This window comes from Alosa alosa, chromosome 16 (assembly GCF_017589495.1).
Source record: "Alosa alosa isolate M-15738 ecotype Scorff River chromosome 16, AALO_Geno_1.1, whole genome shotgun sequence".
NCBI classification, from domain to species: domain Eukaryota; kingdom Metazoa; phylum Chordata; class Actinopteri; order Clupeiformes; family Clupeidae; genus Alosa; species Alosa alosa.
Genome location: NC_063204.1, coordinates 29,231,403 through 29,248,881, shown reverse-complemented (window position 1 = coordinate 29,248,881; position 17,479 = coordinate 29,231,403). Strand labels below are relative to the sequence as shown.

Sequence of the window (17,479 nt, the reverse complement as noted above, 5' to 3'; positions counted from 1 at the left end):
GCCGAAACCTTGTGCTAAGAGGCAAAAGACCCATCAGAGGGGGAGGCTCGTGCTACACTCTGGGGGCATGAACATGGGGGCTCATGAACAATGCCCCCAGAATGTAGCACTGTAGCTGCCTGGCAGCTCTAGCTGTTGGCTGCAGCAACTTGAGCAAGGTAGAACTATGAGAGATCTATGTGAAAAATTCTCCTTTAAGACTTTTTAAGACCATTTTGAGACTATTATGAAGGACATTTAAGACTGATTTCATTCCCATACTGGTAAAACATATCTCAACATACTGGTAAAACAGAATCATTTGCAAAGTAAATGCAACAAATACAAGCTACAAGTAACTTTTTAAGGCCAAAAATTCATATTATTTTAGAATTCTTTACATTTTTTAAGACCATGCGGACACCCTGGGGAGATGTGCACCACCTCACCTGCACTTTCGGCTGCTCTACTGGCTTTAAGGACTTCTCAATATTATGCAGCTGTGCTTTCGCCTTCTTCAGCAGCCCGGCCAGTTGCTTGTCGGCCACCGGTTGTTTCTCTGCACGGTTCAACACGGACTCCAGTGTAGGGTTGGTGGTGGGGGCTTTGCCCGTTTGCCCTGGCGGTAGCGGCATACTCGTCTTCTCTTGATCCTCCTTTTCTCCTCCTCTGTCCGCGTCTGCATTCCAGTCAGGCGGCCGGTCTTTCTTGGAAGGCCGGCCGTTGGACGAGGGCGTGCTGCTGACAGTGTTGCTATCAGCTGGGGAGGCCTCAGCCCCGGAGTCGGCCGACACAGATTTCTTCCTCCCTGGGGTCTTTCTGTGGGCAAGCGTCGGGACTGACTTTTCCAAGTCCTTCCCATCCATGACGAACAAGCCGGACGCCGAGTGGGAGGACGTGTCCTTCCCCTTACGCTCTCTGTCCTTCCTCCCCTCGCGCTTGTTCTCCTTCTCTCGCTCGCGGCTCCTCTCCGACTCCCTGTCCTTCTCCTTGGTGGACGCCTCATGTCCGGCAGAGAGGTTCCTCTCACGAGTCGTCTTCCCGCCGCCCCCACCCCCGCCGGGCCCGAAGAGGGGAAAGAGCTGTGACGGGGAGGACGATGACGAGCCAGCCGAGTTGCCGACGCCGCCCAGGCCGCCCGGTGCGGCCGCAGAGGAAGCTTTGCGTCCATCGGTGCCACCGTGGCCGGAGAGGCCCGCAGCGCCTGGAGACAAGGTGCTGAAGGGAGGCTGGGTTAAGGCACTTGGAGCGAGTGGGCTAACGGCCACCCCCGTTAGGGACGAGGAGTTACTGGCATTGCCGCTCGAGCTGCCCCTGTGATCGGAGGGACTCTTGCCCATCTTGAAACCCGGCTGACTGCTCCTCCGGGTCATGGAGTGCGAGGGAGACCGAGGTTGTCCGCTCACCGGTGCTCCTAAGGTCCTCCTCTTCCTGTGGCGCATGCTCCTACCGGACGGAGAGGAGCCTTGCAGGGGGGATAGCGAGCCAGGACTGCTGCCGGACGACGCGGGGAGGGTGACCGACTCGAAGATACGCGAGTGGGCCTCGCTGGGGGTGAAGCGCGGGGCGCGGAGCAGCGGGCTGCGTTTGGGGTACGAGCCCTCGAAGCGGGAGGAGGTGTGCTGATGGTGGTGGTGGTGCAGTGGAGAAAAGAGCCGGCTGCTCGATCCAGCGCTGCCACTGGGGGAGGCCGTGAACCCGGAGGGCGGCGCGCCTCCGGAGACCGAGCCGGGGACCAAGCCCACGTCCTCGGCGGTCAGCGGCGGGGGCCGGAAGTTGTCGAAAACGGGCTTGCGGATGAGGCCCTCCTTGGCGTACTTGGCCGAGGAGAAGCACTCGGGTTTGTGGGAGGGCGCCGACGACCAGCGGAAGGTGGGCTCGCGCAGGATGGAGCGCCGCTTGTCGTGGCACGCCGCGTGCATGGCGGGCCGGAGAGGAACGGGGCGATGCTGCGCGGCATGATCCATGAGGAGTGGGGGTGGTGGTCCCCGCCGCCCGCCGCACTGGACGAGGAGCCTGGCGGCGGGTGCAACTGCTGAGGGGGAGGAGGGGACGAGCCCGAGGAGGCCTGGTGCGCGCCCACCTGCGAGGACGACATGAGGATGCCGGTGGCTGGGCTGATGATGGTCTTCTTCCTCGGCCCCATCAGGCCACTTCTGCCCCTGCCCACCAAGCTGGCGCCGCTCCTCACGCCCTGCCCACGCCGCCCACGTCGTCCTCTCTCCAGCCGCCTCGTGTGCTCCCGCTCGTGCTCGGACAGCGGCGAGGTCGGGCGCGAGGAATGCATCAGTGCGGCCTCCTCCTCCTCCTCTCCTCCTCCTCCTCCTCCCGCTCGTGGTCGCCCTGGGACGAGCCCGGCGAGCGGTCGGGCTCCTCGGACAGCGCCTGCGTGCCCTCCGAGGCCTGCGAGTCGCAGGACGAGTCGTCCAGGCTGGGGCTGCTGGAGCGCGAGGACTCGCCAGACGAGAGCTGCGAGGAGTGCTGCGAGACGGCGCTGGAGCCGCACGACGCCGCGCTGCTGCTGAAGCGCCCGCCATTGCTGTTGCTGTTGTTGCAGCTTCCGCCCGCCGCTGCGGCCATCGCCGCGTTGTTCAGGAGACCCGGGGGGACGCTGCCGCCGCTGCCACTGTTGGTGGGGACAACGGACACCACGGGGGGAGGGGGAGGGGGAAGACTGTCCACGGCGGCGGTGGTGCCGGCGGCAGGACCCGCAGACGCGGCGGACGAGGGTGAGGAAGTGGCTGCCAGCGTGGGGGAAGGCGCCGCGTTAGGCTGGGAGGCGGCCACTGTCGCCACGGACGCCGAGACGTACGCGGGCGTGTCCAGGCGGGACACCTTCTGGGGAGGTGGGGCGCTGAAGCTGGTCTCGTCCTCGATGAAGCGCTTGGGCGTCTTAATGATGCGCCGGGACACGGTGCTCACCACGGGCATGATGAACTGCCGGATGTTCTTGAGCGGGGTCCTCCGCCGGCGCCGGATACCCGTGTCCATGCCCGGCGGTCCACCGCTGCCAACGCTCTCCTTCTCCAGGAGCTTCTTCTTCTGGGCACCTTTCTTGGCACGCTGCAGTAGCTGCTTGGCAATGGTGGCGTCCGTGCGCTTGGAAGGGGGCACGATACGCACGGGCTTGATGTGGCGCGGGCTCTGACGCAGCCCCAGGGGCCTCCCGAACTTCGAGGAAGGCGGGCTGTGGGGTTCCGTGGGGCTGTCGGGTTGTGAATCGGCGTGGGGAGCCCTGAGCTTGGCATGTTGCTGCTGCTGCTGCTGCTGCTGCTGCTGCTGGGCAGCCTGGAGGTCCAGCCCTCTGTCCCTGCCGCGCACCCTGAAGGCCTTCTGTTTGACGGTGCGTGCGTCTGGAAGGGACAGCTCGGCGAAAGCGGTGGCAGCGGACGAGCCTGAGCGAGCGGCAGCTGCAGCGGCCTCCGCTTTCAGGCGCTCCGCTGAGGGCGGCCTCCCCCTCCTCCGCCTCGGCACGACGGGCACCGGCACGCCCTTCCGAGCCACTGCCTTGAGCCGCGACTTGAGCGGGCCCATCTTGGCATCCTGCAGCCTCTTCAGCTTGGGCACTTTGCCCAGCTTGGACATCTTACCCCCCTCCCGCTCGTCCCCTGCGTGCTTGCCGTGTTGGGCTGCCGTCGGACCGTGTTCGTTTGCGCCGGCGACGCCTCCGGCCGGTGCCTCGTCCGATGACCCGTGGCCGCTCTGGTGCCAGCCCCTGTGGCTAGCGGAGGCTGGCGGGCGGCCTCTCCTCTTCTCGCCTGACCCGGGAGGCCTTCCCGGCGGCCGCTTGACCTTCTCTGTGTGCGAGACTGTGGCATCTCTGTGGGGGAGAGAGGAGGGCACAGAAGGCGCAGGCACGGGGCCAGTGGCGCTGCCCACTCTGTGTGTGGCCTGTGCCCTGGGCGGACGCCCCCTGGGCTTCTTCTCTGGAGTTGCAGGAGCTGATGGTGGGACTAAGAAAAAACAAACAAACAAACAAACAAAAAACAAAATAGAGAAAAAAGATGCAGGTTAGTCATCAGTATTCCAAGAGAATTATCTGTGCTGATTTTTTTTAACTGGTTAATTAGTCAACCTCACTAGCGTTTGGCTCACCTGAAAAGGTCCTTGCAGGACTATGTATTCTTCTGCCTTCACTGACTGTACAAAAGCCACCGAACGCCTCTTCCTGTAAACAGAACAAACGTGCTCATAAAATCCATCTCATTGTACAACTACAACAGACATCGCAGCAGTGTGACCACTTTTGGAGACTCTCCTTCCTCCCCAAACAGTCATTCTCAGACTGAAAGGCACTCAGGACAGAACCCTTTACTCATTTAGTATGATCATTAGGTGCATCATAAAAGGTGCTTGACACTCTGGGACACCCAATGTGTTTCACAGCCTCTCAAATTGAAACCATAATTAGTCACTGAATACATTACGTGCAAATGCAGACGATAATGAGGCTATTGCACTTCTATTCGAGCTGACTCTTCTGCTGAAGAAGGTGTCAACACTTTCCACTGAGTGGCGTAGTGATTTAGAGAGCATGACAAAAAAAGTGTGACAGAAAAGGGGAAAGGGGAGCCAGAGAGACAGAGAGAGAGAGAGAGAGAGTAAGAGAGAGAGAAAGAATGAGAACAGAAGATAGAGGTCATGAGCAAAGTGTTGTATTGTACTGACAGCTTTTTGTGTGACATTTACAACAGTGCACTGATTTTCTCTCTCTCTGCCACCACATCCATTAGCCGCATGAAATCACCACTCACTACCTGCCACTATTCACAGGCCTGCTGCACTGAGCTTCAGGTAGAGACACATTGAGCACATTGCCTTGAAGGTTTCAGGAAGAAGTGAGTCACTCGTATATAAAATGACCACAGGTCCACTTAGGAGCAGCTGTTCCTGTGTTGCGTGACATGGGCCGAGTATTGATGCTATTGTGTGTGTGTGTGTGTGTGTGTGTGTGTGGTGGAGGCTAGTGATCGAATCCAAGAAAGGTGTTCTGACTCATTTGACCCTGTGGGTTTGACTGATTGCTTAACGTCAGAGAGTCTGACTGGGACCCCCGAGGTGACATTACAGAAACAAGAGACATTACCACTTCCCATCAGAGGTCAAAGCCATCAGGGGCATTATGGGAAATTCACTTGTGACACATTGTGTAACTTTCAGCCCCTGTGCTTTTCCCCTGGTGAACTGACTCCTAGCCACAATTTGCAAGTTTCTTCTCAGCAGCAACACGATCACATGCGTTCACTTCAGTAGACGCTGTTATTAGGCATTTATGTCGAAACATACCATCAGCATCAGAGAACAAAACTGGGCCGGAAACACACTACAAAAGGTACACATTTCAAGGGTATAGACGCTGACGTTGGTAAACAGCATGCAATTGATGTTGCAAACTGTCAACTTCACAAGAAGGTCAATTGCTACTGACCGCTTTTTCATTTCCACTCACGAGATCCAGCAGCATGATTGGCCTATCATATCCCTTTAACGTATGGATCCAGCAGCATGACTGGCCTACTGTATCATATCCCTTTAACGTATGGATCCAGTAGCATGATTGGCCTATCGTATCCCTTTAACGTATGGATCCAGCAGCATGATTGGCCTATCGTATCCCTTTAACGTATGGATCCAGCAGCATGATTGGCCCATCATATCCCTTTAACGTATGGATCCAGCAGCATGATTGGCCTATCGTATCCCTTTAACGTATGGATCCAGCAGCATGATTGGCCCATCATATCCCTTTAACGTATGGATCCAGCAGCATGATTGGCCCATCATATCCCTTTAATGTATGGCAAAGATAACAGATATCGGACCACACATAGCTTCAGACACTATTGTTATCAAGACAACCCAGTGGTTGTTTCAAAGACTGAAACATTCATTTACATTTTATGTTTCTCTGATGCAGTTGCCACATCTGCTCCTGCATCTAAGGAGGTGACTAATATCTATCCTGGGTACAGTACTACGTATGTGTCTAGATTGAGCGTTGTGTTCTCTAATAAACTGCACAGGCAGTGTGTGTGTGTATGTGTGTGTGTGTGTGTGTGCGTGCACGCGCCTGGGAAGCGTCCCCCTGTGACGACACGCCCAGAGGCAAATCTGACGAGAGCGAACGCCGCGTAGGTGTCCTCTGAGCTGTTCTGATTTGGCACGAGGCACTGGAGGATGAAACTTCACTAAAGGAGTGTGTTCCATGTGTGTTTCTCTGCTTCTGCCAACGTTGCATTACATACAGGTCAGGACCAAGGTTGTATGACAGGCCCAGACTTGAGTTAAGGCTGGATGAGGGGCATTTGAAATCAGGCAGCTCTGAAGTGAGCAGTCTGGGCCACCGTAGGCAACACTGAAGTGAGGGCTGTAACCTCATAATGCAGGTGGACAGTGGTAGTGTAGTGGTTAAGGAGCTGGGCTAGACTGCAGTAGCCAGAAAAGTTGATCGGGGGACAATGTAACAATGCCGTTGTACTATACTTGACATAAGTCGCTTTGGAAAAAGTGTCTGCTACATTAACACATGTAAATGTAATGCCTGAATCAGCCCACCTGGGCTGTGACTGATCGGTCGAAACGTAGATCCGAAGTAGAAATCTTCAGCAATGACATTGACTGCTTATTTCACTCATGATATGTCTTATAAAACATAGCAGACACATTAAAAAGGTTTCATTTTTTGTTTATATATCAATGTTATCTTCCACATTCAGTATTAGGTGCTTGGCTGGATAGCTATCAGCTATAGCTATCTATCACAAGAGGAGGTAGAACCAGTAAAACTCATCAAAAGGCCAATCGTTTGGCTCTGAAGTCATCGCGTGGATAACTGCACAGTAGAACTCAACACCCCAGCTCTGGGGAGCACTCGTTCACACACTCCTCTTATTTGCATGCGTAGGTGACACCCAAACCCCACCGTACAGGTCAGGACTGTACAGCAGACTCGCTTCCGACATGTAAACAGCATCCTGCTAACGTCAGAGATCAAGGCAAAAAAAAATGCAAATTGTAACATTCAACTCCGTGTTGTGTGCTGTTAGGGCAGACATTAGGGTGTGTTAACGTTCAGCAAGCTTTTTAAAGCTGGGGCGGCATCCGTGAATGGCTCCTCTTCCATCCAACTGTGAAACACATGAACACATCCCACGCCACCAGGCAGTGAGGCATGCAAACCCCAGGTTGTTAAACCACATCCTGCACTAGTTCAGAGCTCCAGGCCGTGTGCATCATGTAAAGAACATCCCACAGCCTTGTCGAAGAGGGAGTCCCTAGCACACGAGAACACCACAGAGAAGGAGACACTCCCACATTCAAACACACAACAGCAGGTCAGAGAGAGAGAGAGAGAGAGAGAGAAAGAAAGAAAGAAAGAAAGAAAGAAAGAAAGAAAGAAAGAAAGAAAGAAAGAAAGAAAGAGAGAAGAGAGAGAGGGAGAAAGAAAGAAAGAAAGAAAGAAAGAAAGAAAGAAAGAAGAGAGAGAGAGAGAGAGAGAGAGAAGACCCTGCAGCATGTCAACATCAACATCTTGTGATGCCTGGGAACAGTGTGGAGCACACAAAATGTAAACAACCAACTGCTGCTGATCTGAGACTGTGCTCATCGCTTAAAACGGAAAGGGGAAAAACACATCAGTGAAACAGCACTCACCTAACATGTCAGAAAGAACCCATTTAATACAAACCACATCCTGCACGGCGCCACAGAGTGAGCCACTAAGACATGTAAACAACACCATCAACTTGTGCTTAGTCACAGAGAACAGTGCTGCATCGACATGCTACCGCTGCATAGTCTTACTGCATTTGAAGCCATGAAGATGTGATGTCTACTGTGATGTAAGAAAGCAGTGGTGAGAGAGTATACTACGTAGCTACGTAGTGAGAGTGTACTGTAAGTACTACAGAGCAAAGTGTAAAACAAAAGTAAGTTGGGGAAGTAGCACTGCACAAAAGAAAGACAACAGGAAACAAATCTGAGCATATTTATTTTTAAAAAAGGACGAAAGACTGTGTCTATGCATGTGTGCAATGTCTGTTACAGCCCTGAGTCATTCAAGAAAGCTTGGAGGCACAACAGGAGTGGGGGGGAAGAGCAGACACAAGCAGAAACGAAAGAGACGGGGAAAAACTCTGATCAGATCACGGAAAGACTCCTCTCTCCTCTCTGCATCACAAAGGGCCGGCCTGCTCTACATGCCTTGGCCAAGCACATGGCCAGCACCTGGGTCACCAAACAGCCTACCACTCAGAAAAAAGGGACAGGAAGGGATGGGGAGAGAAACAAAGCTTTCTATCAGGGTCAGTCATCCATGGGGCTCGTAAAACAGCAGCATAGTCTACTGCAGAATGGCAGGGCAGGCTTTTCTCACACTTTTCCTCCTGTAAAGTAAATGAGCCCTTCCACTGAGCGGATTCAACCGCAGCAAAGTTGGTGGTTTTAGCAATAAATCTAGTTTATTTTGTTTAATTTAGTCCATTTTGTTATGGTTTAGTTACTTAATGTGTAGTAACAGGCTTTAATTTGTTTTTGTTTTCTTCCGCTGGACCAAACGGCTATTATTCCATCAGTGACCTTTGTGGGGACTGTTTGAGTACACCTTTAAAAGCATGTGTACAAACAAATCGAGGATAAAAGCAAACAACTGCTCTACACAAACATGACCATTTGCTGGGATGCTGGGCTGGGTGTCTGGTGCGGCGGGCAGCGTGCGCCTCAGAGAGCTCCACATAAGAGACCACCCCTTAACCATATCAAAGAAAGGCCCACGGCTGCCTCGGCTCGGCGTGGTTTCATAAAGCCATAATAAAGCCCTGTGGATGGGAGGGCCCCACGAGTGAGCCAGCCTCCCAGGGGAGAGGTGTGTGTGTGTGTGTGTGTGTGTGTGTGGTTGTGAAACTTGCCCTGCACCCTTTGATATCCGCATCTGCGCCGGGATAGCCAGCTTGTGCCTCACAAGCCGAGGAATAAAAGCAGACACAAAGCTTCCTGCTCCTACCCCGTGTGCCGTCTGGGAAGAGGAGGAGTGGGGTGGGGGGATGTGGGGGGTAGGGGCTGGAGCTTCTTTAGAGAAATGGGGCAAACACCTGCTGGACTCTTCTCTGCCGGCTGAAATCAGTGGGGCAGAGCAAGCATGTGCTCCATCTATTCAGCGTCTCTGCCCCCACCCCCCTTCCATTTGCATTTGCTACTGATTATGATCCTTTGAAGAAAAGGGAGATCCTTTTAAGATGTGCAAGCAGATGCCGAATTGTAACAGTAGCCTAAGCCACAGGCAGACTCCATACATTTCCTTGCATTAGGACATGGCTGAATGCAACAGCTCCCAAACAAATACAGTTGATTTTAAAAAGAATCTAAACACTCAAGTTGGTCCGTAGTATACCAAAGTGTTCAAACCTAATCATTCAATCTTTTTTACTTAAACTGATAGATAAAACTGTATGGATAAAGCTGTTTAATCAAGTAATAAACAGCTAATAATTTAAAAAAAGAGTTCTCCCAATCTTTTTGTCTGGGCAACGCTTCCAGGACTGAGCCTAGCAACCACAAGTTCAGATTTCCCAGCCCCGGCCCAGGATGCTCAACTGTAAAAACCATCTGCGAGACCAGACCAGACCACACAACACACAAGTTCAGTCAGCTTTGTGCTTTCCATGCTCGTCAGCCACTAAGGAGGGGCGCTGCACACGTTGGCCTCAGGATGCTCCCTGAGCTCAGCAGGCTACGATGAGCCACACAATCCGACCCAGGCGCAACAACCCCCTCTGAATGAAATCACAAAGCTGCGTCTGCAACTTTTTACAAGTTGCAAGTTCCATGAGGATTTTGGACTGTCTGTGCCCTCGCTTTGCAGTAGTATTCATATATTTCGGGTGGCAAACTTACTTTAGATAGATAGATAGATAGATAGATAGATACTTTATTGATCCCCAAGGGGAAATTCAAGACTTCTTTAGTTTGGGGACCGGGGTTTTTATTTCAGACCACAACTGTAGAAGTGAAACTTAGCCCTAAAATGAGCCAGTTTTCAGTGCAAGAATCAACTTGTTTGCCTCTACTACAGCCTGGCCTATCCATTTAGTCCATTTTCACAATGTCCTAACACATGACTGCTCAGTGTTAAGGATGCTTTTTACATCTTAGCATACATTAACAAATTAACAAGTAGTTATCTAAATTAATGGCATTCTATTCTACAGCCCTTAGTTAAAACGTATCAACACCGATTTATAAACTTTTCATCTGCAGTAAAATAACCTACACATACTGCTAGTGACAGGTCAACAAAGTAACTGTTGCGCACACGTGCTTGTTGGCTGTCCTTTATTATATAGAAAACAAAACACGTTTACAAACTGTCAAGAGGGACACCTTCAGAATAAGCGCCTTTTTAAAATAAATCCAGCGTATTTTGTTTCACTATTAAAATCCCTTAAAGGTTTGGATAACCTCACAGTGTATCCTCATAAGAGATACAATGTCAAACAGCACCGCCTTGTGCTCCTACTACAGCGTATGATGGCGAGAAGGGAAGATGGTTGTAAGCTCAGCCGTAACACACCCCCACATAATTGTGTCTCTCAAACGGCGCGGTGTTATTGTAACATTGACCGTCAGACCGCTTGCTTTCAAACTACTGCTTTCATTTGTCACAATAAAAAACGTTTCCATCATAATTTCACGCATATAGTAATAGTTTACATGCCTGTAAGACGATTGCTCATTCACATTCTCCTGTGTGGCCATCTCTGAAATTATTTTGGTACTACGCACTGAGTGAGGACGAAAAAAACATGTCCACCTCCCATTTTCCTATGCATCAGCAATAGCATGGTAGCTAACAGTTGCTACGACACTTAGCGTGATACATAACGGTCCTTAAGAATGGGCCAAGTCTAAGGAAGAAACCGCAGAGGAAGCTTATTAATCATACTCAAAATATTCACACTTATAAATACTCGCTATGTATAACAAAAACGCAGCGAGAGTATTTCATAGTAGCAGATTGCTAGCTAATGATGCCAGCTAGCGCTGTTGCCCGTAACTCAGAAGTCATTCTGTCGATAGACCTAGCTATCTCATGTTTATAAAGACACATTTGCTTGAACTGCTACGCGGTGGCAATATTAAAGCTTTAGAAACATTGTGGAATAAACACCCGTGGCAAATATATCTACCTACTCCAGGCTACTCCGATAAAACCAAGTTAAATGTGACATCAGCTCAAGACTAAACCCCAGACAGTTTGGCACGCACATATAAACAGCATACAACTGTCACGGACATATTTCTTAATAACACAATTTTCATGTTCGGAAACCTAGTATTCAGTTATTTGGAATGTTTTGCGTTGAGTGACTTCATCTGACTAGGGACACTTCTCTGAAGCGTACTGTAGCTAGCTGTGAAACTGAACACGCAGTCCTGAGTAGCTTGTTAGCCAACTTAGCTTACGCACATCAGGTAACACTTCCAGCTCAATCACATTTCAGAGGGTAACGTTAGGTTTCTCTATCAGTTGATCACGCAAAGCCATAGATGCGGTTTATACTACGATGGCAGATGATCTACCACAAACTAACTCAGTTAGCTAACTTTGTTGATGCATTGCATAAGCATGATTAGCTCAAGACAATGCTGTCAAAATCAAAGCACTGACAAATAACGTTACAGCTTTCCTAATAATGCTCTATCGCGTGCAAGCCAGAGAATCAGTGTCAAGACAAAGTTTTCATGTTATGGTATGTTAACTTGGACATACATATGTAAGTCTAAAACGAACTTACAATTTAACTTACTATAATATTAGTGAACCTGAGGGTAATTTACTGTTCTTCGAAGAGAGCAGACCTGTCCTTCATCAACGTAAGTTAAGCTAACGTTACACGATAACGTCGGTTTCATGTTATTCACTGACTGTTAACCCTCATCGCTATCATAAAGCTAACATTATTACCAGTGTTAGCCAATATTGGCTAGCTAGATAGGCAGATCTTGCTTAGTAGCAAATCAGCCAACGTTGCTTTGCAAACAGTCCCAGTCCTCACTGAGCAGAAAAACAGCACATGGATGAGCGCATGTTACTACATTTATGGTTACGCTAGGAAGGTAAAGCCGCAGAAGTTGTTACAAGGTAATAAAGCGTTACTGCTGACAAGACTGTGTCCTAGTACGCTATGTATCTGAATAGCTATGTGAAATAAAAATCACAAGTCAGCTAACGTTGGCTAGAGCTGTAGCTAGCTTAGTTAGCTGGGGTCTTGCTTACCTCCCCGCTGCTGGACCCGCTTGACTCCCCCAAAACATCCCGAAATTTCTGCAGGTTGCTCTCGATTGCAGCGGAGACTTGCACCGCCGCATCGAAACCGGCCTTTGGCCCAATTGAGTTCGTATGAGCCCCAGTATCATTTCGGAGGGACGCGGTGACCCGGATTCGGCCCGCTCTCTTCCCGGTGCCCGAGTTGGTGCTCCCTCCGGGCCGAGCAGGGAACCGCCACCGACAGCTGTGCGCCATTTTACACTCTGCCTGCCTGTCCGAGGATCAGGGAACTCAGTGGGCGTTACCCGAAACCTGCACTTTCAAAAATCTGACACAACACTCAATACAAAATTATGATCTATCCATGTTTTGGGGTGGAAAAAGTGTAAGCCCCGACTACGAGTTTCTTCACGCTCTTGTTCCAAAGTACTCTTGCTAATATCATATACATGTTCCAGGGCAAGGCCCGGGAACAAAGATAGAAGTGGCAATATTGTAATTTATAAGAGCGAAATTATTTGCGTGTACCAAAGTAACGTTCAGATCAAATGTATCATCATCACTGCTACTGATTAACAAAGTACCTGAAACACCATTCATGAAAACATTATTTATGCTATTTTTTTCCCATTACATGCTACAAAGTATTTTCATTTATTTTAATTATTGATTTAGATATTTTTGTTCAGTCTAACTTGCTGTTTACAGCAGATCATAAAATAGGCCTAGACCTTAAAAAGAGTGGATGGAGTCTGGAAATAAATTGTAAAACTAAATCCAGTTGACTGAAATCTGTAGACTAATCAAACTTATTATAGTCTAATCTGGAGAGTTTTCAAAATAATCAGAAACGTGTGTTACTTTGTATGTGAATGCTTTTTCCTACTGCATCCTACTGTTGGTTGCAATGCTGTGTCATGACTGGGATTGTGCTAGTGAAAGTGCATGAGATCATTGGTGTTAGTCATACTTAGCCATTGTCTCTGATCCTGGCACAGTTGCATAGCCTACAATATAAATGTCCAAATGTCCATGTCAAAAATGCCAGTGCCTTTGGTCCCTTTTCATTTTTTTCTCCAAATCATGACACTACAGTAATCTTTTATGAATTTTATTGTGATTTACATATTTCAAATATTTTGACAGCTGTTTATTTCCCTCCCTCTCTCTTCAATAATGGAATCCTGACTCAACCCAAAAGGAACTGCTGAGGACAAAAATGCCATTATAATTACTTTACCTGTACATAATTACTTAGGCCTATGTCTCTCCCATTTGATCTTTCTGCCTGGTGCAATAACTAAACTTACATGTTAAACGTCCCTTATTCATTTAAATCATTCTCATGTCAGCAGCTCAGGTATGAAAGGCTGTGGCACAGGTGATGATCTCTTTGTACCTGCATTTTTCCTTCAGGTGGTTTCTAGTTTGTTTGTTGGTAAATGTGGTTTTGCTTCAACCCATGCGGTTATAAAGACATTTAACTTCTGGTGTCTCTGACTGTTACATGTATTTTCATGTTGGTTTATTAAAAGGTAATTACAAGATCTATTAATTTGCCATTACAATTCATTTGTATTGAGAGCCTTAATGTAAGATCTCTGAATGTACGTGTCTGGCCTGCGGCAAATGGTTTAATGAGAATTTGATGTTATACTAACAATAGAGAAATGGTTTGAGTCCTCAGCTGCTAAATCAAATGCTAGACAGTTAATGTTGAGGGATTCTGTTAAAAAGTATCTTAGTATTGTGAAGTGCAGCACACAGGGCAGCACAGTAGTCACTTTGGTGTGATAACCAGGGATGGACAGTATTTATGATACATGTATTTAAAATACGTTTTTCATATTTGGCTTTGTATTTTGTAAGGAAAATACTTAACTCTAAAAAATGCTGGGTTGAAAACAACCCAAACTAGGTTGTTTTCAACCCAGCCGCTGAGTAAAATGGGGTCCAACACAGCATTGGGTTATCTTAACCAAGCAAATTGGGTTACTCAATTTAACCCAACAACTGGGTTGAAATTTAACCAATATGTTGGGTTATGTTGACACAACTGTTTAGTTAAAGTTACTTAATGTTTGGGTTATGTAACCAAATCCCCAAAAACTACTGGTTGATTTTTAAAATACTCTGCTGTTACAAACTTTTAATAACTCAAAGTTTGTATTTACTTACTTGAAAGAACACCTTCTGTTAACAGCTTTAGCCATGGTATAAACAGTCTATCAAATGGCCATCAAAAGCCATGCAATGAAATAAAACAGTTCGACACAATTATTCATTTGATAGTTTTCTTTATTTTTGAATAGATAGCCTAGTATAAAATGCATGTGACACTTCCACGAAGGCAGGCGGATTCCAAAGTCCGTTTTGGGGGTCAGCCCTGTCAATCAAAGAAAAAAAGAGTGCATTTTAATCACTGTTAGCCTACAGCACTTTATATCAAGCATAGACTGTATAGAATTTCTAGTTCTATATATACAGTCTATGATATCAAGACTTGCATGAACCATTACCAGTGAATTATATTGACAGACATAAAAATCCACCAGGAGACAAATTATTAGTGCAACACACTCGGAAACCATGACCACCTAATATTACAGAGTTGTTTTAAACATAATACCAGTAATAGCCTACAAAACGTGCGTTTATGTCAGATGAGCTTGATAACACTAACATTAGCATTAGCTTAACATTAGGCTGACAAACATAAGTTCAGCAGTGCTAACGTTAGCTAGCTAATGTTAACACATTATTCAGTTAATGAATCCAAGTTAATGTTACCACCAAGAACCACCCAGTAGGTTACATGGCTATAATATGAGGCTACCCTGAATGATTTAATAAGATGTTGTTTGGCATGATTATTATCGTAAGTTACGTGTTGTGAAGAGACTACTTCGACTGTGTTAGCTAGTTGACAAACGTTAGCCACGAAGCATATTTAATTAGCATAAAGTTTCCAAGTCTGCTAACGTTACCTACCAGCTGCTGGTCTGATAATTGTAGTTCTATGTAAAAGTTTGTTTTGTTTCTGTTCAACAGTTCCTACCCAGTGAATACAGAACTATGTTTTTATGAGTCTGTACTTAATAGTAGATTTAGTAGATTAGTAGATTTAACATTAACATTAGCTAATATTAGCTGGAATGACACCTGCTAACCTGCTTGAAGCTGAACGAAATGGAAGGCATAATATTCCTTGATATGACAAAGGGTATGTCTCTGGGTGGACTTTTAAAATCCGTCTGGATAAAAATAAATAAATAAAAGCAGATACATACCTTCCGAAATCACCTGATTTCCATTGCATTTTGACAGCTGCTGGACTTGACGGTTGAAAGAATATGCCTGCCTGCCTGACGATTTTTTTTCTCAAACTTCAAATAACTATGCAGTGTTGAAGTCACCCTGGTGCTGGGTAGTGTACTCCACGTCAGGTGGGGGACAGGAGGGAGCACAGCCCTAAACTATCAACCCAGCAGTGATAAACTATCAACCTAGCAAGCTGGGTTACAGAAATGACCCAATATGAGTACAACCAAACAAAATGACCCAACAGCCTCAACCCAGCGTTTGGGTTGAAAAAAACAACCCATCATTTTTTAGAGTGTTATAGGTATGTATTTTAAAGTTTAAAAATACATACCTATAAAAATATAGGAGTTTAAAAGTACTGCCAATTTGTTTTGGTAAAACCAATACTATTGGTGATCATAAAAGTGCAAAACAATGAATGTAGCCTCTGACAGGTGCTGACTTAGTAATTTGCCAAGACTTTGTGGGTTGTGATCAGAAAGTGCTGATCCAGTGCAAGATGAGTGACGTGCAGGTTGCTCGCACACACAATACACTCACTCTCACACCAACCTCAAGTGTCTTGAGAACTTTAACCATCAGTTTCTTGAGAACGTAATCAATTGGAATGTTGTTGCCCTGAAATATTGCTCAAAAAGTTGCCCCATGTAACACCTAAAGCAACACATTGAAAAATTCACCATTTAGCGCTTACACAGTAACTGTACCAAACTAAAAGGGTCATGCTCTTTCCTGATTAAAAGCGTTACACAGTGCAGTATCAAACAATCTTGGCGAGCTTTAACAATGTCAGGGACCTGTCTCCACTTTGTACCACTATGACTTCTTATGTTCTTTCTCACCAGCCCCTCACACTCTCCACCACCGATGTGTGTGCGGCACTGAGCAGGACTAATGCACATAAGGCTGCTGGTCCTGATGGTATCCCCGGACGCGTACTCAGGGCCTGTGCTGTGCAGCTGACTGAGGTTTGGACTGACATTTAATCTTTCACTAGCCCAGGCAGCTGTCCCCACGTGCTTTAAAACCACCTCCATCGTGCCGGTGACAACACACGCAACAAGCCTAAATGACTTCCGTCCAGTTGCACTGACCCCCATCATCATGAAGTACTTCGAAAGGCAAGTCCTGGCCCATCCCAAGACCTGCTTACCACCCTCACTGGACCCCTTCCAATTCACCTATACCGACAGAACAGGAGTACGGAGGATGCCATCTTAACGGTCCTTCACTCCGCTCAGTCCCACCTTGACAATAGCAACACCTATGTGAGAATGCTGTTCATCATTCAGTTCAGCATTCAACACCATCATCCCCTCCAAACTGATCACCAAACTCAGTGAACTGGGCATCAATACCTCCCTCTGTAACTGGAATCTGGACCTCCTAACCAACAGATCTCGGTCTGTTAGGTCAGATTACCAAACCTCCTCAACCCTTACCCTGAACACCGGTGTACCACAGGGTTGTGTGCTGAGCCCTCACCTTTACTCCCTCTTCACCTACGACTGCACACCTGTACATGGCTCTAACACCATTGTCGAAGTTTGGAGACGACAACAACGGTGATTGGTCTCATCCCACACGCAACGCAACAACGCAACAACGATGAGAGTGCCTAAAGGGAGGATGTCCAGCACCTAACAATGTGGTGCACCAACAACAAGCTGGCTCTCAACACCAAAAGAACAAAGAGCTCATTGTGGACTACAGGAAGTCAAAAGCTAGCACACACACCACCATTCTCATCAACGGGACTGAAGTGGAGCTAGTCACCAGTTTCAAGTTTCTGGGTGTCCACATCTCTGAGGACCTCTCTTGGACCTTCAACACCACCCTGATCAAGAAGGCTCACCAGCGTCCCTTCTTCCTGAGGAGACTAAAGAAGGTAAAGCCGGAAAGCACTGTAGA

At 47.8% G+C, this 17,479-nt stretch overlaps 1 protein-coding gene across 1 annotated transcript in view; it reads right to left on the bottom strand.

Annotated features, from left to right (window-relative positions):
- kmt2a (lysine (K)-specific methyltransferase 2A) overlaps window positions 1-12,520 on the bottom strand; it is a 41,769-nt gene extending 29,249 nt beyond the window's left edge. The window contains 5 exon segments of the mRNA XM_048266367.1: window positions 429-1,912; window positions 1,915-2,287; window positions 2,290-3,932; window positions 4,075-4,147; window positions 12,254-12,520. Coding sequence (XP_048122324.1) covers window positions 429-1,912; window positions 1,915-2,287; window positions 2,290-3,932; window positions 4,075-4,147; window positions 12,254-12,499 — 3,819 coding nt within the window. The 5' untranslated portion in view covers window positions 12,500-12,520.
- Window positions 12,521-17,479: the final 4,959 nt, after the last annotated feature.